Source organism: Bos grunniens, chromosome 10 (assembly GCF_055505025.1).
Source record: "Bos grunniens cultivar Pamir isolate PY7600 chromosome 10, Bosgru_T2T1.0, whole genome shotgun sequence".
Classification (NCBI taxonomy): Eukaryota; Metazoa; Chordata; class Mammalia; order Artiodactyla; family Bovidae; genus Bos; species Bos grunniens.
In genome coordinates this window covers 34795216-34821459 of record NC_141174.1, presented here as the reverse complement: position 1 = coordinate 34821459, position 26244 = coordinate 34795216, and the positions used below count along the sequence as shown (strand labels likewise).

Here is a 26244-nt window from a genome sequence, read left to right as displayed (position 1 = left end):
TTTATTGTGCTTTGCAGATACTGTGCTTTATTAATGGATTGAAGGTTTACGGCGACCCAGTAGCCAGAAGTTGTGTTGGTGTCCCTTTCCCAACAGCACCTGCGCGCTTCATGTCTCTGTCACACTTTTATCATTCTTGCAACATTTAAAAAATTTTCATTGTTACGTTTGTTATGGTGATCTGTAATCAGTGGTCTTTGATGTTACTACTGTGACTCCCTGAAGGCTTAGATAGTGGTTAGCATTTTTTTAGCAATAAAGTAGTTTGTAACTAAAGTATGTGTGAAAGTTGCTCAGTTGTATCCAACTCTTGGCGACCCCATGGACTGTAACAGTCGGTGGAATTCTCCAGGCCAGAATACAGGAGTGGGTAGCCTTTCCCTTCTCCAGAGGATCTTTCCAACCCAGGGATCAAACCCAGGTCTTCCGCATTGCAGGTGGATTCTTTACCAGCTGGGCCACAAGGGAAGCCCAAGCTATGCATACTATTTATTTAATATATCATACTATTACACTTGATAGACTACAGTATAGTATATGCACTAGGAAACAAAAAAATTGGGGTGACTTACTCTGTTGTGATACTCTCTTTATTGTGGAGGTCTGGAATGAACCTGTAGTACTTCACAGGTATGTCTGTGCTAGAATGGTAGTCACCGAGGGCTGGAGGGTGGAGGAAATCGGGAGATGTTGGTCAGAGGTACAGATTTTCAGTTATAAGTTCTGGGGATCCAGTGTGATTATAGGAAATAATACTGTATTATATTCTTGGAAGTTGCTAAGAGAGTAAATCTTAAATATTCTCACCACACACACACACATACACACACACACAAAACAGTGATTTGAACATGATGGAGGAGTTAGTGAAAACTGTGGTAATAAGCATTTTATCATATATGTGTATCAAATATACACATATCAACAAATCAACAGGTTGCACACCTTTAACTTACACAGTGTCAGTCATCTCTCAATAAAGCTGCGAAAAATGTGGATTGGTTGTCAAAAAGCTTAATGGGTTCAGCTGGCAGTTTTGGACACCATTCCTAGAGGCTGAGGGCTGCCGCAAGCTGCTGTTTGCACGTGTGGTTGACAGGCAGAATGTGAATGGTGCTCCGACAGCAGAGCGCTGTTTCTAAGAGTGTATTCCCAGTTGGCAGGCTGTATTTTTCATTCAGTTACAAGATGTTAATTTAGGAATACCACGGCAGGGATACGGGGAGATTCTGATAGAATTATGCATTTACTCATCTTAAGAGATGAGTAAAATAGAGTACAGAAATGCTTAAAATAGCAGCTGTAATTTTTAAATGCAATTTCCCAGATTGTGGGAGTTGTATTATATGAACAGAACTGATACCAAGTGAATCTGCAAGCTAGAGAGACGCAAGAGATTCCTGAGGAGTAATTTCCCTCCTTAAAAATAGCTGTATCTGTTTCTAAAGCTTTTTTCTTTTTTTTGTGAGGGGATGCATGTTGTGAATTTTGAAACTAATGTGTTTGGCATTCGTTTTTGAGGAAGGTTCTTCTGAGTCTGTATTTACTGAGGAATTCTAGCCACTGAAAAAAATCTAGTCCTTGATGTTTTGCTATCTGGTGAGGAGACTGTAATTATGCCCCTGTCTCATGGTTGGTGATCTTTGTTTTGCAAAATGAGTAATCCTCTACTTCAAACAAAGTCTGTGTGGATTCATCGCAGATGTAGCTGTAAGGAAGAAATCTTCAGCCCCTCCTTTCCCACATTCCTTTCTCTCTCTCAAGCTGTCTGGCTCACTGCACTGAGACTGTACGCAGCTGCCCACTTGAAAAGTGACCAAGACAACCATTTTTTAAATCATTATCTTCCATCTTTAACAAATGTTTTGTATTTTTATTTTTTAAATGTCAGTTAATTTTTGCCAATCTGATGGGCTAAGACTGGAATTTCTGCTAAGTTCCTGGTATTTTGTTCAAATTCCTTCCCTGTTTTTGAATTGTATCGTTTGACTTTTTTAAATGTGTAAGACCTGTTTGTTACATATATATACATATTGCATATACTTCAGTTGTCTTTTAACTTTGTACATGGCATCTAATCACATATTTGAGATTTTTAAACTTGGTGTAATCATATGTAGATTTTTTTTTTCACCAGTTACAATTTGTAAGTTTCTTGTTTTGCTTAAGAAATAGTCTATCTCAAAGCTTATATGTCTTTTTTCCCCAATTACTATTTTGATTTTGTTTTTTATATTTAGGTTTTTCTTCTGTTTGAAATTTTTGCAATTTTAAAACTAATTCTTGATATTAATATTTATTATTAATTCAATTAATTATTGCCAATTAATTATTGATTGAGCATCTCCTCTGTGCCAGGCCTGGGGCTCTGCAGTGAGAGTTAAACAAACATGGTCCCTCTACTAGTGGAGGCTGAAGTGGCAGAGACAGGCAGTAAATAAAGTAATCAGCAGATATGCAATTTTCATCCTGCTTGGTGCCATAAAGAAAACAGTGATGGAGAATACTGTGTGGTCCAGGGCCACAACCTACGTGATGCTGAGGAATACAGCGTGTCTATGGAGGAATCCATAGACATGAGCTTTGCATAAAGAGAGGGAGGTGGACTCTAACCAGCAGCAGATTCCAAGACCTTGAGGCAGATGTGAGGGTTGGTTAGTGGAGAGTTGAAGCTGGGGATGAGATGAAGGTCCAGAGGTGATGGATCCTTTGGGTCTTGGTGGAAAATTCTGAAAGAGATGGGAATACTAGACTATCTGACCTGCCTCTTGAGAAATCTGTATGCAGGTCAGGAAGCAACAGTTAGAACTGGACATGGAACAACAGACTGGTTCCAAATAGGAAAAGGAGTACGTCAAGGCTGTATATTGTCACCTGTTTATTTAACTTATATGCAGAGTACATCATGAGAAACGCTGGGCTGGAAGAAACACAAGCTGGAATCAAGATTGCCGGGAGAAATATCAGTAACCTCACATATGCAGATGACACCACCCTTATGGCAGAAAGTGAAGAGGAACTCAAAAGCCTCTTGATGAAAGTGCAAGTGGAGAGTGAAAAAGTTGGCTTAAAACTCAACATTCAGAAGACGAAGATCATGGCATCTGGTCCCATCACTTCATGGGGAAATAGATGGGGAAACAATGTCAGACTTTATTTTGGGGGGCTCCAAAATCACTGCAGATGGTGACTGCAGCCATGAAATTAAAAGACGCTTACTCCTTGGAAAGAAAGTTATGACCAACCTAGATAGCATATTGAAAAGCAGAGACATTACTTTGCCAACAAAGGTCCATCTAGTCAAGTCTATGGTTTTTCCTGTGGTCATGTATGGATGTGAGAGTTGGACTGTGAAGAAGGCTGAGTGCTGAGGAATTGATGCTTTTGAACTGTGGTGTTGGAGAAGACTCTTGAGAGTCCCTTGGACTGCAAGGAGATCCAACCAGTCCATTCTGAAGGAGATCAGCCCTGGGATTTCTTTGGAAGGAATGATGCTGAAGCTGAAACTCCAGTACTTTGGCCACCTCATGCGAAGAGTTGACTCATTGGAAAAGATTCTGATGCTGGGAGGGATTGGGGGCAGGAGGAGAAGGGGATGACAGAGAATGAGATGGCTGGATGGTATCACTGACTCAATGGACATGAGTCTGGGTGAACTCCGGGAATTGGTTATGGACAGGGAGGCCTGGTGTGCTGCGATTCATGGGGTCGCAAAGACTTGGACACGACTGAGTGACTGAACTGAACTGAACTGAACTGAAGGGGCCTTGGTTTTAATCTAGGTGTAGTAGGAAGCTCTTGGTGGGTTTAAAGAGAGAGATCCACGAAGGAAGAGGGTTTTTTGGCTTTAATATGGAGGGTGAAGATGGAAGCAAAGAGAACTTATGAGGCTACTGTAATAAGTTAGACCGGAGCTGCAGTGGCTTAGACTCAAGTGATGGTTAATTTTACGTGTTAAGTTGACTGAGCTACTGGGCCTAGATATGTGGTCAAACATTATTCTTGATGTTTATTTGAGGGTGTTTTTGGATGAGATTAAAATCTGAGCAGTGGAGTGTGAAGAACAGATTGTCCTTCATAATGCTAGTGGACCTCATCTAAATAGATTGAAAGCCTTAACAGAGCAAAGACTGTCCTCCCCAAGTAAGAGGGAATTCTGCAGGAGCCTTCAGACTTGAACTGTAGCATCAGCCTACCCTGCAGACTTTGTACTTGGCAGACTCTATAATCACATGAGTCAATTCTTTCAAATAAACAAACAAAAACACTCTGTACACACACAGACACACACACCCCCACAGAGATTCTGTTTTTCTGGACAATTCTAACTAATACAACAGAGGTAGTCACAGTGAAAATACAGAGAAGTGAACATACTTTGGAGGAAGAAACAGCAGGACTCACTAAAAAGAATAAATTGTAATTGAACAGACAGTGATGCCAGTCACTTAAGTGAAGGCAGTAGAGAGAAGCCAGTGTAGAGAAAAATTTAAGAGTTTTGTTTGGGACCTGCTTAGTTTGAGGTGCCAGTAAGGTATGAGTGGAAAGGCTGAGGGTACGAGTTGGTGATGTGATGCTAAAAGTCAGCAGTGTAGAGAGGGTGGAAGATTTAGGACTGAGCACTGGAGAACCCAGCGTTTAGAAAAAGACGAGGAGGAGAAACCAAGAGGGCTTCTTATGCTGGAAGATGAGAGCAGAGTGTCTCTCGAGCAGAAGGGAGGCTCTGACAACATCTTATGGTACTGAGTGGTATAGAAGATGAAGACCAAAGAAAAACAACTATTAAGATTTGACAGCTTGCGGATTGGTGGTTACACTGGCTAAAACATAGTTGATGGAGCAGTGGGAGCAAAGTGAAGGATGGAGTGGTCTGTGGAGTGAACGGGAGATGAGTGATGAGCACAACTGTGGCCGCTCTTTGGAGAAGTGCGGTGACGGGAAACAGCAAACCCAAGAGACCAGTAATTGAGGGTCTGCAGGGGTCAAGAAGGGTACCTCTTTTTTACTTTTTATTGATGGGTGATTGGAGAGCATGTTCACTTGCTGATGGAGATGATTCAGTAAAGTGGAAGTTTGATGAGGAGGAGAGAAGAGGGTGTGTAACTGAAGGAACAATTCTTGGGTAAAGGAAAGATGCGTCTCAGAGCACATGTAACTAACTGCCTGTGAACAGGAGTCTGGAGACAGAAGGGGAGGGAAGAACCTGGCTGCAGGCAGATGTGCATGTGGAGGGTGGGAGAGGGGTCGGGATGAGGGACTCCCATGGGTTTTCAAAGGGAATGGGATAGTAGGAAGGAAGCTTGAAGAAAGAGATGAAGAGGTAGATTGGGGAAGAAAGTTAATTCAAGAAACAGAATTGCTGGGTAGTGTTGAGAGCCTGCTTGAGGGGTTGAGACTGATTTAGAGTGACACTAATCTATCTGTGTTTTTCCAGTGTAAATATTTTGCTGCTTGGCTGTGGCTATGGAAAAAGAAGAAAATTGGGTTAGAGTCTGACAGGCAGGACAGAGAGAAAAATTCTTACAGGAGAGATTAAAGTGATGGATGGAATTTCAGTGTGATGAGAAGAGTACTCATGGGTAATTAGAAACATCTAGCAACTGTGGTGAGAGGTTTTATGTATATGGTGTGAGGTAAGAGGTCCAGTTGTATTATTTTCAGGAGAAGCAGTTGTGTCCCACTCCTTTATTGAACAGTCCCTCCTTTCTTCACTGACTTGACTTGCTACTGTTGCCATTGGAGAAGGAAATGGCGACCCACTCCAGTGTTCTTGCCTGGAGAATCCCAGGGATGGGGGAGCCTGGTGGCTGCCGTCTATGGGGTCGCACAGAGTCGGACACGACTGAAATGACTTAGCAGTAGCAGTTGCCATATATTAACTTTCCATATAATGCATGGAGCCCTCTTGGCCTGTCCCCATTCTGCTCCTGGATCTCTTTGCCTCGTGCTCTGTGGGCACATACTCTCTTACTCTGGGGCAGGCACATGTGAAATAGTTTTCCAGACCTACCACCTGGAATGGAGTTGCTTGGTAAGAGGTAAGTTCATCTTTTGCCATTGTGTGTTCAGTTGCTCCGTGGTGTCTGACTCTGCCACCCCATGGACTATAGCATGCCAGGCTTCTCTGTCCATGGGGTTTCCCAGGCAAGAATACTGGAGTGGGTTGCCATTCCCTTCTCCATGGGATCATTCCAACCCAGGGATGGAACCTGAGTCTCCTGCATTGCAGGCAAATTCTTTACCACTGAGCTATAGCTAATTTGTCTACAAGATGTTTGTAGCATTTTACACTCCTACCAGCAATATGCAAATTTCTGTTTCTCCGCATTTCTACAAATATGTGATATTCTCAGACTTGCATTTTGGGGAGCGGATTTTGCTGACCATCTCACTACATCATGCTGGAAGTCAGAAGGTTTTATATTTTAATGTAGTTGGATAAATCTGTTTCTTCTCCACTTTTTGTGGCTTTTGCTTTTGTGTCTCTTATTTAAGTCATCTTTCCCAGTGCTGATGCTATAGGCAGTTTATGATACTGTCTTTTAATATGTTTTAAGGTTTTCCTTTCCATAGTTAGGACTTTAAGCCATCTGGAATTTATTTTTGTGTAAGTTGTGAGCTAAGTAAGGATTGAATTTTGTTTTTCCGTGTTGACAACTAGTGTTCTCTGCACTTTCACGTGGACCCACATACATAGCTCTCTATTCTCTTCCATCGGTCTGTTTATCCCTGCACAAGCATACCCCAGAGATATTGTGGATTTGGTTCCAAACCGCAAAAGTAAGGCAAGTATTGAACTAAGGCAAGCCATACAGATTCATTGGTTTTCTAGTACATGTAAAAGTTATACTTACATTATAGTGTAGTCGTGAAGTCTGAAGTAGCATTATGTCTTAAAAAAAAAGGAAAAAAACCCAATACTTTAAAAATACTTTATTGCTAAAAAAAGAAATGCTTGTCATCATCTAAGCCTTCAGGGAATTGTAATCTTTGCAGTAGTAACATCAAAGATCATTCATCACAGATCACCATAACAGATACAATAACTTGAAAAAGTTTGAAATATTGCAGAAATTACCAAAATGTAACACAGAGACATGAAGTGAGCAAATGTTGTTGGGAAAATGACACCAATTGACTTGTTTAATGCAAGGCTGCCACAAACTTTCAATTTGTGAAAAAATGAACAAAAAATGCAGTTATCTGCAAAACGAAATAAAACAGGTATATACCAACATCATATTTTAATTACTGGACCTTTATGATAAATCCAAATGTTGATAAGTCCCACACACCTTGTTCTTTAGGAATGTATTGACTATTCTTGGCTTTTTCCTCTTCCAAATGAGTTCTAGAATCAAATTGCCAGGTCCTACCAAAAGAAATTTTGTTAGCATTTTGATAGGATATGCCTATAGTTTATGGGCTTCCCTGGTAGCTCAGCGGAGAAGGCAATGGCACCCCACTCCAGTAGAGTCGGACACGACTGAGCAACTTCACTTTCACTTTTCACTTTCATGCATTGGAGAAGGAAATGGCAACCCACTCCAGTATTCTTGCCTGGAGAATCCCAGGGATGGGGGAGCCTGGTGGGCTGCTGTCTATGGGGTTGCACAGAGTCGGACACGACTGAAGCGACTTAGCAGCAGCAGCAGCAGCTGGTAGCTCAGCTGGTAAAGAATCGCCTGCAATGCAGGAGACCCCAGTTCGATTCCTGGGTCAGGAGGATTCCCTGGAGAAAGGATAGGCTACCCATTCCAGTATTCAGGGGCTTCTCTACTGGCTCAGACTGTAAAGAATCTGCCTGCAATGTAGGAGACCTGGGTTTGATCCCTGAGTTGGGAAGATCCCCTGAAGAAGGGCATGGCAACCCACTCCAGTATTCTTGCCTGGAGAATCTCCTTGGACAGAGGAGCCTGGTGGGCTACAGTCCATGGGGCTGCAAAGAGTCAGGCATGAGCCACTAAGCATAGCTCACAACATGTAATTTATAGATCAATTTGGGGTAAAAGCTTTACAGTATTGAACATTCCTACCCATTAATATGATTTCTCTTTATTTAGGTTACTTTCTTATAACTTTTAATGAAGTTCATTTCCACAGGGATTTTTTCTTTTTAAAAATTTGGTCCTATATAACTTTTAGTTATAATTGCTATCATAAATAAATCTATTTTTAAAATTATGTTCATTTGTAAAATGGAGTGCTATTGATTTTTTATATATCCATGCATATAGTTTTTTGGGTCCCGTTTTCTGCCTATTTTTTTTTATCAATTTTATATTTTCTTTAAATATTACTCCTTTGCTCTGGATTTACGGACAAAGTTATCCATAATGTACACTTTGTATTTCTTTTAATCATTCACATCTGTAATAATACCCTTTTCTCTTACTCATGTTTTAGATTTTTATTTCTTTTTTCCTCTTTTTTTTTGCTGAAGTATTTTTTACTTCCATTTTTCAAATAGCCGTATTTTTCCTTCACTTATTTTTCTGCTGCTTTTTTCTTAAATTTCACTAGTTTTAGCTCATATCTTTCCCTTCTTACAGTGTAATTCTTTAAACAAAAACACTTTCTTTACTGTCATGTACGAGCCAGAAGTTTCCGTCTTACTGCTCAAGGCCTGTCTCACGAGAATGATCACATGACATTTCTGAATCATCTTTAGTGAGTGTTCTGGATGTCCCTGCATGGCCATGTTTGGAAGCGGAGTGTCTGAGCTCTGTGTGGGCTCAGGAGCCATTCCCTTCTCCTCCATTGGTGTGTTCCTTCTGCGTTTGGTCTGGGTCATTTCTCCTCATGTGTCGCTGCTGGGAATCTCATTAAAGAAATAAGAACTTTGAGAATGACAGGTCCAGCTGATCATCTAAGATGGCAGATTCCCAAATTTAACTTAAAAGCATGTCTTTATTATCAAGAATTAATATTCTTGATAATAGATTGGAAAATTCTGTTTTAAATAATACTCTAATTAATCTACCCAATGCTTCACGGTTCTATTGATTTCTCAGAGTGTGGTTAGCAATGACCCTAGGTTTATAACTGGCAGGTATGAGTGAAAAAGCCCTGTTCTAAGCAATTAGGTTTAATAATCGTTTATAACATTTTCATTGTATTTATTCTGATTAACTTCAAACCCTACTAGTTATATAGACAGAAAAAGTTATTTTGATAAAATATGTGAATATACATGATAAACCAATCTCTCAGCTTTTTGTCCAAACTATATTTATGTATAATTTGCACTCAGTTTCCTGGGACCCAGGATTGCATTCTGCTCCACTGCAGGTCTTGTATATGGTCATGCCATGTATACAGGTGGTGCTCCATAAAGGTTATGTTGATGGATTGTACCTGCAGTTTGCCTTCCCTGTAGAATCCACCTTACAGGTATGGCAACACTCGGTGTATTCACCTGGTAGATAGCAGGTCTGTATCAAGTCTGGATGTCTTAGCAGTCAGCAGCTTTAAGTGTTTACTGAAGAATTTATATAAAACAGGGAGCAGTGATTTAAAGGCAGAATTCAAGGCCTTAAAATAAATGTTTATACTCTTTGCAGTCTAGTTTATTATTCATTTTTCAAATATTTGTTGTTATTATATTTCTTACTGGAGGAAAACAGAATGTACTTCTAGGGTACTTTGCTTCGCTTCTGCCATAATCATAATCACAGTGAGAACTCAAGACTGCTTGCTTGTATGGCAGATACTGTGCTGAGAACTTTTCATATATTTCCCTTTTTTCCCTCTCAGTGGTCTTATGAGGTCAGACTTTATCATCTCCATTTTTAGAATGATGAATCTGAGGCACCGAGTAATTAAGTAACCTCCCCACTACAGCTTACTCTTACAGCAGCAGGTCTGCCTGATGCCCAAGCCTGCTTTCATTAACGACCACATTATGTTTTCTTATAGTTTAGGGTGCAGTCTGGAATGAAGGAAAGAAATCTTATTAAAAGATGGCAAAAAGAACCAATGTAACTATCATTCAACCAAAAATACAATCCTGTGTGTTGAAATCTTGGATATTAGGTTTTTGGAAAGTTGATGTAAGTGAGCATCCTCCAGTCCTGTTAGACTGCTTTTGAATATTGAAGCAGGCTTCAGCAGAAGAACTGTTGGCATTTTTATTATCTTACATTGACATTTCAAACATTCTGATTGTTTGACTCACAGATTTTGCCCTGTCTAGAGGCCAGCGTGTGCTCAGTTGCTCAGTTGTGTCCAGCTCTTTGCGACACTGTGGGCTGTAGCCTACGAGGCTCCTCTATCCGTGGGATTTCCCAGGCAGGAATACTGGAGTGGGTTGCCATATCCTACTCCAGGGATCTTCCCGACCCAGGGATGAAACTCCCATCTCTTGCGTCTCCTGCACTGGCAGGCAGATTCTTTACCACTGAGCCACCTGAGAAGCCCATAGAGGCCATTAGTGATCGTTATTAAGGAAACTGTCGAAGGATCTCACAAGTATGTTTGGATTTCACAGGCCACCATTTTTACATCAGAAAGGCACACAGAGTCATCTTTAATGTTAAAATACATGTGATCTGGACATAAAACATGACATAAAAGAATATCAGGCTTTGGTCTTTAAATGTATACCCCAGGCAGAGCACCGGCCTGTGCATTTGGAGCTCAGGAACTTTCTCTCTGCTAGGAACTCCAAAGAAATGATTTACTCTCTGAGCCTCAGTGAGGAAGCTGTAAAGTGACACTGTAAATAAGTCCTGTTTCCTGCACTTCTTCATGATTCATTATTCCATCAAAGTATGATTCTGGATTGGCTGGCTGTTTTTCCATAAGGATGTTACTTAGGAGAAATGTAGAAAACATAGAGAAAGATAAGCTGGAACCTACAACAGAGTTTTCTCCTTTTTTTTTAAGTAGGCTTGCAAGGTGCCTTCTACTTGGTATAAGATAGCCTTTCATCCTGGGGTTTTAGACAATAATGCATCCAGTGGTGACAGTTACCCAGGAATGGTTTCAGGAATTTAAAAAGTGTAATGGGGTACTCTGCTTCTCAGTTCATGTTCCTGTGCACATTGAATTTTATATGTATTCATTCAGCATTTACTAAGGGCCTACCATGTAGATGTTATTTTTCAAGAAAACTGTATTTCTCCCTGTATACTTTAGTTGAATTGTATTGTCAGACTCCACCTGAAACCATTCTGTTCTCATAGGCTCTCATCCATGTAAACTGCAGAGTAATATGAAGTGAAGTGATGCTTTTGAGATGCTGAACGTCTTTTTTGCTCTCTTTAGTGGGTGGTTCAGTTGCATTGTGGTTGTTACAATATAATATTCACTATGATTGGAAAAGTGTGTTGAACATTCATTATGTACCAAGTTATTCTGTGTTCTTGATGCATTAACTCCTCTTATTTTCACAACCCAGTGAAGTAAGTTCTGTTACCCCATTTCACAGATGAGGAAAGTGAAGCGTGGAGACAGACACACGTGGGGTGTCTTGCCAGTGCCACACAGCTGGTAGGTGACAGTGCCAGGTCGCCAAAGCCCACACTCTTAACCATCTGAAAATTGCCCAGCTGCAACCGTGTAAGGTATTTTTATAAAGAAATGCTCTCTTGTTGTCACCAAATAACAAGGAGGATGACAGTAAAAATGAAGTGTGTGTGTGTGTGTGTGCTCACTCACTGAGTCGTATTCAACTCTTTGCAATCCCATGGACTGTAGCCCGCCAGGCTCCTCTGTAAAGTAGATAGAAGATCATCCCTTTAGCAAAAAAATTATTTTAAGAAAGTTTGCCTGAAATGTAAAATCAGTCCTGCAGTTAGCAATTGCTTTTTGTCATCGTTGTTGCTTCGTTTTTGGTTTTTCTAGAATAGCTTCCTACTGCCTCTCTCCCAGAAGTGTCAGTCTCCCCTTAGAGCATCTGTCTCATCTCTTACCTGTCAGCTGTCTTTCTTAATGGAGATGTTCCTCCTGGACCCTCCACTCATTGACTTCACTCAGAACTTGTTGCTCTCCAGGCCGCCTTACTCCCTGCCAGCAGCCTGCTTGCTGTCTCTGAAGGTGTCCCTGAAATCTAACGGTACCCAATTGTCTGTTCTCATGTGAGGCTGGGGTCTGGGTGTGGAGAGGGGACAGGCTCCTGTGGGAGTGGACTGCACGGCAGAAGATGGAGTTGGGGCAGGGCCGTATCTTCTGGGGGTTGCGTCTCCAGATGTGATGCAGCAAGAACGCAGGGACCTGGGACATACTCTTGACATCTTTGACCTGCATCTGATCCTTGAGAAACAGCCAGACAAATCCAGATCAGGGGGCATTATTACAAGATACCTGGACTCTTCAAAAACATCTGTTGTGGAAGACCAAAAACTTTTTAAAAACAGACAGTGGAGCTGTTCCTTATTAGAGGAGATTACATAGGCAGGAAGCCACACACAGTGTGTGATCCTTCTTCCGGTCCTGGACTTGTAAAAAATGCTATTAAAGTGCAATTTTTAACTACTTGGGGGACTTTGAATATGAGATGAAATAGATAATCATTGTATGAAGGTTAGTTCCTTGGGTGTGGTAATGGTGTGATGAATATGTAGGAAATTGCTGAAATATCTAGGAGTGAGGTATGATGTTGCAACTTACTCTGAAGTAGTTCAGCCAGAAAAAAAAGTTTGTTTTTTAAAAGTTTATTTATTTGTGTTTCTCGCCACACAAAACATACACACTGTACCTGTAGCTCACTTTCTCTATAAAGATAGATACCACACCACCTGCCTACCTACCTGTTGGTTGAGAGAATGGGTGCACATGAACAAATGTGGCAAAAATGTTAACAATTTTGAATCCAGATAAAGACTATCTAAAGTTTTCTGTAGATTAGGATATGTCAGAATGAAGTTGGGGTGGAGACTTGACCTAGCATTTTTGTTATGGTGAGTCATATGGCTCTTCCCCTCAAGATCAATTCTGAGATTAAAACTGTTTCTAACTTGTGGTAACACACATTTATGAAGGAAGTCAAAGCACAACTTACTCTTTAAAGTGTAGAAGAGTTAGTGCTCGCTTTGGCAACAAATACATTAAAATGTAGAAGAATTAAAAGATGAGATACTGATTCTAAGAAATATATTTTCACATTTTAATAACTGAAATCAGAATATGATTTTACAAAATTTCACACCTAGTACTGTGTTGTAGTTTAATTAGCATTTCTTTTTTACTTGTGTTTTAGTGACACATTGAATTGTGATGTGTCTTATAATCAACAGTGTTCTTGGAATATAGTATTTAGCAGAAAACCTGATATGTGGACATAATAGAACTTAAAGATGGGAACATTGTATGTTTGGCTCTTCCCTTAATGGTGAATCCTGATAGCAGAGGCTGGTACCCAAAAGATGCTTGTGTGTGAAAGTGTTAGTCACTCAGTCATGTTTGACTCTTTGCAACCCCATGGACTGTAGCCCTCCAGGCTCCTCTGTCTGTGGAATTTTCCAGGCAAGAATACTGGAGTGGGTTGCCATTCCCTTTGCCAGAGATTGAACCTGGGTCTCCTGCATTGCAGGCAGATTATTTACTATCTGAGCCAAAAGTAAATGAATGGGGTGTGTTGATTTCAAATGTGTTATTTGATTTTTGCAACTTTTTACCATAAAATAATGAGTGACATTGTTGATTAATGATGATTTCCTGAGTATTGGACTTTGTCCAAATTTGTTGTGAAACTTATCATTAAGCTAAAATTGTTGGTTAAATTTCATTTTTTATATCCATTTGTAACTGATGGAGTCTTGTTGTTAAATTGAAACCTCTGGTATCCGTTTTTGATGTACATTTCAGTAGTTCTGGCTTTCCTGAGTTTTGGGTCATTCCAGTGAATAAATAATGTGATTTTCTAGATAATGAAATGGATACTAAAGGGAGTTCTGGCATCAAACTTAAGATCAAGGAAAAGATGAGTGCATTTTTTTTTTCTAATTGAGAGAAAATGGGCATGCTGAGAGGGTGTTGGATTGCTGATCATTAACACTTTGATGTGTATGTGTATAAATACCTATCTGTATACTTATATGTATTTGTATAGTGTGCGTGTGAGATGTATATATGTTGACATTCTCTATATCTGTGAACTTCTGGGGATTATTTTATTTACTCAAAAACATTAGTGTTTACTTGTCAGAGTTGGACAATGAAGGACAAAAAATGATTCAGAATTCAGTGAATCAGTTGAAACACGATGGTTATAGGGTCACTTTCTTTATAACCCCTATCTCATATATATATACAACAGGAGCTCCCACCTACCCTGAAGGGTAAAGAGAATCAGCTTCTACGGAAAGCAACTTTCTGCTGAGTTTTCTGAAGAAAGATGAAGAATTAACTATGGTAAATGGGGAACTGGATAGAAAGATGGAGAGAAAGTATAGGATGAAGGAAAAGCCAGAACAAAGGCCTTGTGGCTGGAAAAGATGATGAGGCTTCCTGCTTTTGCTCGGGGGGTGGTTGGGGACGGGGGGTGGGGTAGGTACAGAGACCCGAGTTGTAACCAGGGCCCAGCTCCCCAAAGGCTTGTCAGCCCCAGTATCAGGCAGGCATCACCGACTCGATGGACAAGAGTTTGGGTGAACTCCGGGAGTTGGTGATGGACAGGGAGGCCTGGCGTGCTACAATTCATGGGGTCACAAAGAGTCAGACACGACTGAGCAACTGAACTGAACTGATGAGGGCTTTCAGCAGGGAACCAAGGCATGAAAGTCCCATTCTACAACAGCCACAGTGGTGATCTCCTTAGCATTATAGACATGGGCAGGGATTTCAGAGGTTGGTGAATACCTGGAGGTCAGTTAGGAGCTGTTGCAGCAGCCCAGGTAGGAGGTTGTGATGTCGTAGACTGAGGCGGTGGCAATGGGAATAGAGAGAAGTAGGCACATTAGAGTGATGCAGAGAGTAGATGAACTGGATGCTTGACTCCATCCTTAGATTCGTTGAATGTGGCAGGTGAATACAGAACAAGAAGACTAGAATGACATCTGAGCTTCTGGCTTGAGGACGTGGAGGGATGGTGTGAATCCTGGAGAAGGGCTGAGGGGGTAGGAAGACATGATTTCTGTTTTGGATGTGCTGAATTTGAGAACTTTGTGAGACTTACAAGTGCTGATTTTCTAAAGGCTCTAAGATGAATGGGTCGGGGGCTCAGAAGTGAGACTGGGATATGGTGAGGGAGTTAGAAAGATAGCTTTAGAGAGAACATGTGGCCCTGGAGGGAGCTGGAGGAAGAAGGAAAGCTTGGGAGCATAGATCAAGATAATGACTCAATGGAAGATTAAAATGAATATTTAAAAAGTAAAGCCATTCATTGGTTTGGAAAGTAAACACAGTTTTGTAGCTTCAAATAGTATTCCTGTGGGGCCAAAGATACAGCAGATGCCCCTGTCAAGTACAGCAAGGACCTCTCATGGCTGATGGGGGACATGTGCCTGGGACAGCACCCCCCTTGTGCCGGGTGCTGGATCTTGGGGTTAGGAAGGAGCTGGGGAAGGAAAGGGAGTGGTTAATTAAATGCAGTTGAAATAAAAGGCTATTCCAGGCTGCTTCCATGTCCTGGGTATTGTAAACAGTGCTGCAGTGAACAGTAGGGTGCATATGTCTCTTCAAATTATAGTTTTCCCCGGTTATATTGGAGAAGGCAATGGCACCCCACTCCAGTGTTCTTGCCTGGAGAATCCCATAGACAGAGAAGCCTGGTAGGCTACAGTCCACGGGGTCGCAAAGAGTCGGACACGACTGAGCGACTTCACTCACTCACTCCGGTTATATGGGATTGCTGGATCACATGGTAGTTCTGGTTTTGGTTTTTCAAGGAACCTCCATGGTTTGCCACTGTTTGTGGTTGTGCCAGTTTACATTTCCACCAATAATGTAGCAGGGTTCCTTTTTCTCCACACCCGCTCCAGCATTTATTATTTGTAGACTTTGATGATGGCCATTTTGACCAGAGTGAAGTAATACCTCATGATGGTTTTTATTTGCATTTCTCTCATAGTTAGCAACGTTGAGCATTAGGAAGCAGCTTAAATGTCCATTGACAGAGGAGTGGATAAAGAAAATGTGAGATAGATATGTAATAGAACATTACTCGACCATAAAAAGGAATGAAATAATGCTGTTTGCAGAAACATAGATGGACCTAGAGATTAAGGGAAGTCAGGCAGAGAAAGACAAATACTATATAATATTGCTTATATGTGGAATTAAAAAGATACATATGAACTTTTTTATAAAACAGAAATAGACCCACAGACATAACAAAATAATTGTTACCAAAGGGGAAAGGGAGGGCAGAGGGATAAATTAGGAGATCCAGATTCATATATACACACTACTGTGTATAAAATAGGTAAGCAACAAGGGCCTACGGTACAGCGTGGGGAACTCCACTTAATATCTTGTAATAACCTATAAGGGAGAGAATCTGAAAAAGAATATATATGTGTGTATACACACTCATGCACACATATGTAGGTATGTGTAACTGAGTCACTGTGTTGCATATCTGAAACTAACATGACATTGTAAATCAACTATGCTTCAATTTTTTCTTTTAAAAGCTATTCTAAGTATCACAGGTGTTTAAGGAGGTAATTAGAGATTCAGACTTTTTTTTTTCTTGTGAAGTAGTCAGTAACCATTATTTTGATGCTAGAGAAGACCACAGATAATCCAGCAAGGCACAGTTAGCTTGTACGCAAGAGTTCCCCAGCAGGGAGCTTGACAGGCATTCAGAGGGCTTACTCTCTCTGGAAGAGGCTGAGGACTGACGTCGCGCACCTCATTTACCAGGGTGTTTGCACTAGGAAGGTGGCCTAATCAGAACAAATGGAAATGTCAAGAACTTTCTAGTCTTCTGGTTACAGGGTCAGTGCCTCAAATTACTTCTCTTTACTTGATTTGAAAGGGATTTGTTGTGACTTGTGACTAGAGTTAATCAGGGGAAAAAAGTGTTTATATTAAATGTGGGTTTGCATATCACCCTTCCATTTCCTTTCTAAGGAAAAGATTTTTTTAAGTTATTCTTGGTTGAAAAAAATCTCTCCTGCTTTGTCCTCATTTTACAACAGTCTCCTTCACAAAGTGGATTATACTTGGTAAACCTTTTAAGAGCTTCCTCGCAGCTGACGTCACTGTTCTGCTCGCAGCAGGTCCGCCAGTAAGTTGTCATCTCAGAGTTCAGTAAATGCCTTTCTTCATGTGCAAGCCTGGCCGTGATACTTCTATTTCCAGAATTCCATTAAAGGCCACTTGTTTTTCTGACGGCTCTACATTCCTAGAATACACAGAGTGGTTTCCCTTCAGATGTTTTAAAATAACATAAAAATCATGGATTTCACCACCAGCCCACGTCAGATTCTGTGACTTTTCCCATTCCTCCTTGAGCATTTTCTTTGTTTCCTGCTGTTCAGAGTTTTATCAGTCTAATAGCAATTTCCCTCTCGGTGTACGGCTCTCAGACACTGGCTGTTAACCTTTGATGCGGAACTTTGTCAAGTGTTTTCTGAATTCCGAGATCACTGCTGCTCCTTTTATTGAAGTTGTCGGTGCTCTCCTCAGCGGGGTTCACCACGTGCTCTGTGAGAATGGCTGGCCGTGCCCGAAAGCGGGCTGCCTATGTCGAATCAAGATGCATTCGACCAGTTATCAAATAAGGGCCCTGGTTTTCAGTGATTGCATGACTATTGGATTGTGAGTCTGCAGTGAAATCCTGGGAAGACAGAGGAAATTAATAACAGGAATTACCTACCACTCAAGAGCAGAGCGAACGTGGGGTTTTAAGATTCCAGAACTGCTTCGTTTCTCATGGCATTTAGACACATGCTAAGATGATGAGATCCGAATAAATAATATTCTTTGCACATTGCCAGCGAGGCCAGTAGAGCAAAAAATTACTGAATGGTATGTATAAACCCTAATATTGTTGTCACTGTCAACATATCACAGTCAGCACAGCTTTGCCCTGTTAGTTCCTGACTGTGTCCCGTCACTGCGTTAAGAACTTTCCACACGTTATGTTGTGTAATTGCCTCAGCAGATACATTTTGAGCATCTGCTATATTCCAGGTACTGTGGTAAGTCCTGGGGGTATTATAGGGCTTCCGTGGTAGCTCAGATGGTAATGAATCTGCCTGGGGATATTATGCTCCATGACCTCTAGGAATTTATAGTTTAGTTAGGAGGTCTGTGCAAGAAAATTAGAAGACCCACTAGAGCAGGATATGGCTGAGTTGCATTAGGCACAAGGACTGACTCCTCTAGCAGGTTCATTTTCCTCCACCAGACTGTATTTCCATAGAAACATAGTATCGCACAGAATGGATAAGGCACAATGAGGCTTTATTGTCACTTTGACCCAGTGGGAGGAAAGGGATAGGGGGACCGGTAGCCAAAGACGGCTGACAAAGGCTCGCATGGCATCGCTTCCGTGGGCTTTCACAGCAGCTGATGGCTGAAAGGGGCACAGCTTCCAGGACAATTGAGGCCTGTCTCACCTGGTCAGAGGTTGGACGGCACCTGCAGTGGCAGAGTCCTCTGGCACAGAGCAGTATTCTGCCCCGGCGTGGCCCCCATTGCCTTTGCTGTCCTGGGGAGATGGCCATCGTGCTTTTCTCCAGAAGGAGCCTGGATCCTTACCTAGATGACACATTGGATCTTCAGGAATTCAGGAATGAGGCTAACCAGGCAGACCTGAATCTCTCATCTTTTTCAGACTTGGAGGCGGTAGAAACCAGACACCTCGTGCGTGTCAGGCCTGGCCTTGGTGCCTACATGCAAAGTACTGTCTGTGTTATCAGGTTGCGTCAGCCAGCTTTATAGAGAGAGCTTTAATTTGGGGGTAAGAGTCAGCCTGATGAGCAAAGGAAAAATCACTCTTGAGTGTCTGCCAGGATGAAGGAGGGCGCCAGTGGGGAAGGGGTTCTCAGGAGCACCTTCCCAAACTCCCTGACTGTAGCAGACAGCCATCATGGGAGTGCCAAGCAGGGTAACCTGACCTGTTCTAAGCAACATGGCTCCAGACCTGAAAAATAAACCAGGGCGGAGACAGGGACTTGACAGCTGAGGTAGGCACAGCACAGCCTGCTCCAAGAATCAGAAGCATTTCCATTTGCCTAGAAGGAGAGGAGAGAGAGGAGACTGTTAGAAAGCTGTTGTATGTGTCTTTGTATTTGTCTTTCTCTCTGTGTTGACATGTGCACTTATAGGTCAGAAGCAATGGTGGGTTGGGACTTCCCTGGTGGTCCAGTGGTTAAGACCTCACCTTCCAATGCAGAGGATGTGGGAACCATCCTTGGTCTGAGAGCTAAGATCCCACATGCCTGTTGGCCAAAAAACCAAAACATAAAACAGTCAATATTGTAACAAGCTCAATAAAAGGACTAAAAATAGTCCAAAAAAAAAGCAGTGACGGGTAACACTCCTGGCACCTTAGCCTGAATCAAGGGACTGGCTCCAAAACAGTCATTTTATTCGCAGCCATAAAAGCACCTGCAGTTTTGTTTTGTTTTGTTTTAAATGTGCTTTCACTAGTTGAAGCCGTGAACGTGATTTTGATTAAATCTTGACCCTTCAGTATCGACTTTGTCTTACGCGTGAGGAAATGGAAAGTGCAGATGAAGAACTTGCCTCACCTACTGCAGGATGAGAGTCATCTTGAGAAAAAGCACTGGTGCAGTGTGGGTTTGCATCCTGGTCTCGCCACTCTAAGGGAACAGCATTTGCACTTAAAAGAATAGCATATACACGTGGTTACTCAGATTTGAGTATTTGCCACCTATATCCTAAACAAAAGCCATAGAGAGCTTTTGTTGCCTATGTTAAAATTCAAGCTTTCAAGTAAAAATTAGGATTCGAGAAAACTTGTATCTGCTATCAAGTCTTGATAGTTCCTAATACTTAAGACTTCTCTGATGCGTGGGGTGATATTAATAAATACAAATTTTGATACATAACAATGAGATGTGGAAGAACACATTTGGAAGAGCTGCATAACTCAGTCTTCTCAGGTGGCAGTAGTGATCAAGAACCCACCTGCCAATGCAGGAGACATAAGAGATGTAGGTTCAATCCCTGGATTGGGAAGAACCCCTAAAGGAGGGCATGGCAACCCACACCAGTATCCTTGCCTGGAGAATCCCATGGACAGAGGAGCCTGGCGGGCTACAGTCCATAGGGTTGCAAAGAGTCGGATGCGACTGAAACCACTTAGCGCACATACATATGTATGTACATAGTTTAAAGATCCATTCAAAGTATAGTTAAATCAATGAATTTTTATATGGTAATTCTATTTTTATTTTTTGAGGAATCAGTACATACACATACACAATGCCAACCATGATGTTTGTACCATTTTATATCCCCACCAACAGTGCATAGATGTTCCAATTTCTTTACATCCTTGACAAAATATATTTTCTTTTTTTTGATAATAAATATCCTACTGGTTGTGAGGTAGTATCTCACTGTCTTTTCGGTTTGCATTTCTCTAATGATTTATTATGTTGAACATCTTTTCATATGCTTATTGGTCATTTGTATGTCTTCCTTGAAGAAATGTCTATTCAAGTTTTTTGCTCATTTTTTTTTACCAGGTTGTCTGATTTTTATTGTTGCATGATAGGAATTTTTAATTATTCTGGACTTTAACCCCTTACCAGATATATGATATGCTAGTATTTTCTCCCATTACAAGGCTGCCTTTTTACTCTGTTGATTGTGTACTTGGATGCACAGAAGTTTTAAATTTCGATATGATCCGACTTATCTGTTTTTTTCTTTTGTTTCCTGTGTTTTTATTGTCATGTCCAAAAAAGTATTGCCAAATCCAGTGTCATGAAACGTCTCCCCTCTGTTTTCTTCTAAGAATTTTGTAGTTTTTACTCTTACATTTAGGTCGTTAATCCATTTTGACTGATTTTTTTGTGTGTCGTATAACATAAGGGTTCAGCTGCACTCTTTGCATATTGATAGCCAGTTGTTCAAACCATTGGTTGAAAAGACTTTTTTCCCCTCAAATAGGCCAGAAGATTTTAATGTGCCACAGTAAGAAAGGCTCAATGATGTGACTTCAGATTCCTCATTGCAACACATCTTTAAGAAAGGATGAGTTGTCCAGTTTTGGTATTGTATCATAGAGTGTGGTAATAGTATTGCAGTTACATAGAGCAAATGTCCCTCTTCATAAAAGGATTCTGAAGTAGATGGGGTGAAATGTCACATTTCAGATGGTTTAGCAGAAGAGAAATATGTATATGTAAAATGAGAGGGCAATGTGATATATTGTTCAGTTCAGTTCAGTCTCTCAGTCGTGTCTGACTCTTTGCGACCCCATGAATCACAGCATGCCAGGCCTCCCTGTCCATCACCAACTCCTGGAGTTTACCCAATCATTGGTAAATTTAGGTAAAGGGTATACATATAGAGAGACTCACTGTAATATTTTTAAAAACCTTGTTTTAAACATTTACTTTTTTTGAAGTTTTTTCAAAATAAAATGTTGATGAAAAATATAATAGCCAGGATAAAAATAAATCTATCAGAGGCTTGGAAAATAAAAATATCTCCTACAATGTAAAACAGAAAGATAATGATGGAAACTAAAAACAAAGTGAGGGAGGAAAAAAAGGCTCAATCTAGGAAGTCTAACATTGAGTAATTGTACATCTTAGAAAGCAAACTGGAAGAAAAAGAGTTATCAAAGGAAAAACAGAATAAAATGGGATAAAGTAACCCACAACTAACGAATCTCCAGACTGAAAATACGTACTAGGTGCACAACACAATGATGGAAGGAGAAAGCCACATCAAGGCACAGCATTGTGAAATTCACAAGAGTTGACTGGTTTTCTCCAGGATGGAAAGTCAATATTGAAGGAACGACAGGGCTGAGGATTCTGTTTTCATTTTAAACCTTACAGAAGGACTTGAGGTTTTTGGTTTTATTTTAGACTGTGTGTACATGTGTTTCTTAAACAAAAGCAGGAGTTTGTGGTAAAATTAGTTCAAATTTAGGATTTCCAGGCATAAAGAAATGGTAAGACCCAGAGAACGGCCTTCGGAGTGGTGAATGGAGTGAAATCTTCACAATTAATGAGGTCAGAGAATTGAAAGATTAAGGTTCCTTCTGACCCCCAGGTGTGTTGAAATCGCCCACAAAAATGACAGGATTTGAGGTGCCAGACAAATAGTGCCTGGGGTCACAGTCTTCAGTCTGGAGCCTCATGTTCAGTAAGTAGAGATGCTGGGACTCAGCTATTTCTGTCTGACCTGCAGCTGGATGTCTTGAGTTTTCCTTCACATAAATTAAAAATGAGTGTTTCTCTCTAAATAATTAAAAATAATTTGAATAGACTATTGTTACTTTTGGTGGTACCTATTGCTCATTTCCTTGGTCTTAAATAACCACTAAGAATGTTTGGTGCGGCCCATACAATCTGAGCATATTGTGTGTGCAGGATTTCTAAGCTGCTAGAAAAATGCTACATAAGCCTGTCTATAGTTCTTTATCCTGCAGCACAACTGAGAAGCCATCATAAGGGAAGATAAAGCTCTCAGGTCTTTGGGCATTTGCTCCCTCACCTTCTCATCTCCTTCCTAACGATGGTGGAGGTGGCTCCCAGCCCTGAAGGAAATCCTGTTGGTCACTGTGAGTGCTGCTGATTCCACAGTTGCTGGCTGACTCATTCTGGCCACCAGAAAGCTCATCACAGAGTCCTAAGGTGATTTTTTTTTTTTTGGTTGGTAGGTGGGCTTCTGAGTTGAGATATCACAGTTTTGCTGTGGTCACCTCCTGTGAAGTCTGTCCACCAGTCTCCACCCCTCCTGCCCTGGAATCCACAGGGTTAAATGCTGCAGTAGTATGCGTGCCTTCGTTGTTTGGTCGCTCAGTCGTGTCCGACTCTTTGCGACCCCGTGGACTGCAGCACGCCAGGCTTCCCTGTCCTTCACTGTCTCTTGGAGTTTGCTCACACTCATGTCCATTGTGTCAATGATGCCGTCCAACCATCTCATCCTCTGTCTGTCCCTTCTCCTCCTGCCCTCAATCTTTCCTAGCATTGGGGTCGGAAGAGCCGACTCACTGGAAAAGACACTGAAGCTGCATATTCATGTGCGCATCTTATAGAGCAGCTCTGTAAGTGTCTGTATTGTTTTTCAGCCTCGTTAGGGTAGAGAACACATTTTATTGATATCTATATCATCTGCTCTAATTAGAGTACTCAGCATCTAGTGAAAAATGCACATTTTTGGTTAGATGGATGGGTGAATATAAATAAGATAGGCATTTAACTTACATCAATGTTTTAGAGAAATTTTCCTATAGGAGTATTAAATATTATATTTGTTATTCCCAGCTGGTAAGTTTGCCAGACAGTTGAATTCCAAGTCAGAGGTGGTGTGGGGGATACTAGTTAAAGACTGTAGGTTTACTTTTGTCTTTTTTCGTACATATAGCTAAGTCACTTCTTTTCGTTTTTTTAAAGAGGGAAAAAAGATCCCTGGTTTCAAAACTCAAAATCCATATGAATGCATCCATGTTGGCTTTCCCTTGGTGGTACAGGTATAATTCTGTGGAACACTGAAATCAAAAACCCAAAGCCAAATAGCTGACTAGAACCTTCATTCAGTCAGGGAGCAGTGTATTCAGAAGAGCCTGTTACACTCAGAATAGCTATGGTGGTCATTGTTTGAGGCAAAAAAAAGAAAAGCAAAAACTAACACTCTGAGAACTAGTTGTAAAAAAAGAGCAAGGCGCTAAAACCAGCCAGAGGATAGAGACAGTTTCCTTGGATATTATGTGTCCAGAGCCAACTAGGGGCCCATACCTGAAGTCCCTGAAACAGTCCATTCTTTCACTTTGTCAGGGCCTGGGCAGAACTGCTTTTTTCAAATTTTACATAGCTCTGCCTTTCAGAGGTATTACTGTGCTGTATTTTATTTTTTTCACTGAAAAACTTTCACTCTTTCCCGCTCAACTCCTGCCAGGACTGACTTTCCGTAGGTTACAGACGTTGAGTCCCTGCTCCTGAAGAATCCTTGCTCTGGACCACTGCTTGTCCCTGGCAGACTGGTCCTGGATCCCCGGGTGAGGCTCTGTTCTGGGACCCTGACCCCCACAGGTTAGCTGAGCTCCTGCCAGGGAATTGGAAGACACGATATATGGGGTAAGGAAGGAAGGGGTGCTGGGCTGGACTTCCTGAGGACATCTGAAGTTCCTCTCTGCTGCCTTACAGATGCTTTTGGAGGAAGAAGATTGTGATTTGGGGTTCTATCACAGTCATGCAGGTGGAAGCTCCAAGGCCAGGCTCGTGTGGTCAATGTCTGAGGCTGTTACGGAGAGCAGTAAGTCTCACCATCACTCTGTCTTTCCTCAGCACCTCCTGCTTGCAAGTGTCCTGGAGACCAGATCAAGACAGGGACACACACATTCCAGGGGTCAGCCTGGGCGTGTACCCTCCAGGAGAAGGGGAGGCGTAAGCCATGGCTAAGAAATCAAACTGAGGCCGGTGGTCAGAGGCACCAGAGGTGCTGGGTGTGAAAGACAGGGGTCTGGAGGAGGGGGCTTGGCTGCACAGGCCACTTGTGCCCCTTTGGGAGCCCTGGCTCTGAAGGGAGTAGCCAGGGTCTCTTTCTAGACCTGCAGCCTGCCAGTCATTGCTCTTCACAAATCTTATGGCCTCTAAATTACCAAGTGACTGCACAGGCAGACTGCCTAGCCTATCAGATGAGAAAGAACACAGACTCTGGCCTTGGGAGACATCATTATCACTTCCTCAGGAATTAGAGACACCGCCTGGATAATGTTATCTATTCTCCTCCAACATGTGGGGATGAAGTTACAGTTTGTGTCATTATGAGTTTGCTTTTTATCTGCTTTGCATCCTGCCTTTTGGGCTCAAGCAGAAGTTTTGTACTGCAGAGGCAGGAGGAGATCCAGAAGAGAATTAACCCTTTAGAAGTCCAGGGGGCAGTGTACTTCAAGGGCATAGAAGGCATGGTCAGAGTTAGCAAGGGAGGGCAGGGGCAGACCCACTGTGCAGTTGAGTGCAGTTTCCAAAGTGCAAGAGGCATAAGTGGAAGATGATCTGGGATCAAAACCTTGGGTGGACTCTTGTCCCTGAGAGTTTGGTGGTTTGATGATGAAGGAAAGACTGGTGGTGGTTTTTGGACAGAGGGGGCAAAAAATGAATTTGTTAGTGAGGTTAATAAGCCAGTTTCGCAGGGTATTAACGTAGCATGAATGAGGCTCGGGGTGAACATTATTGATAATGGGTAGGAAGATGCCAGCAAAAAGCTTAGCTTTATTTATTTTGGTGGTTTTCTCCTGAGGGTTGTATCAGTCTTCTGAACAACAAATAGAGGCCTCATGCAGTGGTAGATTTTTAAGGACTCATTTATAAGGCTTGCTCTAATGTCATTATGATTAAAACTCATAGATTCCAAACTGAGATACACAGGGATGTCTATAGTCTTAAATTAATTGGGATGCAGAACCAGAAAATCTGTCTTGCACTCTCATCCAGGCTCCGGGACCAGGGAACCAGGGAAGCCAGCCGAACTGGGAGTCTGCTGCTGTGAGGCTTGGAACTTGGGTGGGAGGAGGGGGGCAGGGGTTGGGAGGAGAGTGGCTAGGGGGTTGTGAGCCCTGTGCTGTGACTTTGCCAGGTGCCAGCTGAGTTTGGGTTAGAAAATGATGCTATTTTTTCCTTGAATTCATTTTTGAATGTTAATGACACTCACTAGTTGGACTGGTTGGGCGTGGGAAGTATTTGGAATGTCCATAGATGATAACATGCCCATGGTCATTGCTCTTGTAGAATATCCTCATTCATAGTCTGTCTTCCTCTTCCCAGTCTTCCTCCTGAGTGTGTCCACTGAGGTGAATTTTGTCAAACAATTGCTTCTTGGTTTGTTCTCTTGGTAGGTAGAGGATTCAGATCTATATGTCCCAGAGGGAGCTGAACTTAGAGTCCAGCTGCGTCAAGGGCAGCCTTGGAGGGGGCCACCCCTGGAGTTTGGAGGATGGATATTCACCTTTTTTAAAAAGTGGAACATTTAATATGTATTTTGCATCTGTAAGATATTTTGATATTGAAGGACCCCAAAACAGCATTTTGAGGTACTATGCTTGGTCAGCAGGAGAGAAGGTTATTTGGAAGGGAAGACTTTGAAAGGAGACCTTGAGAATGTTTTGAATGTCACACAGAGGGTGTCCTTTCAGACACT

The 26244-nt window shown here is 41.7% G+C and overlaps 1 protein-coding gene across 7 annotated transcripts in view; it reads left to right on the top strand.

Annotated features, from left to right (window-relative positions):
• Positions 1-26244, top strand: part of PELI2 (pellino E3 ubiquitin protein ligase family member 2) — a 199797-nt gene that overhangs the window by 79728 nt on the left and 93825 nt on the right. Inside the window, exon 1 of one of the 7 annotated variants that reach the window (XM_086320543.1) lies at positions 24220-24360. The exons of the other annotated variants lie outside the window; for them this stretch is intronic. Within the exon in view, the coding sequence (XP_086176669.1) occupies positions 24298-24360 (63 nt within the window). The 5' untranslated portion in view covers positions 24220-24297. Of the gene's footprint in view, positions 1-24219; positions 24361-26244 lie in introns of those variants that run through there. 7 annotated transcript variants of the gene reach the window in all.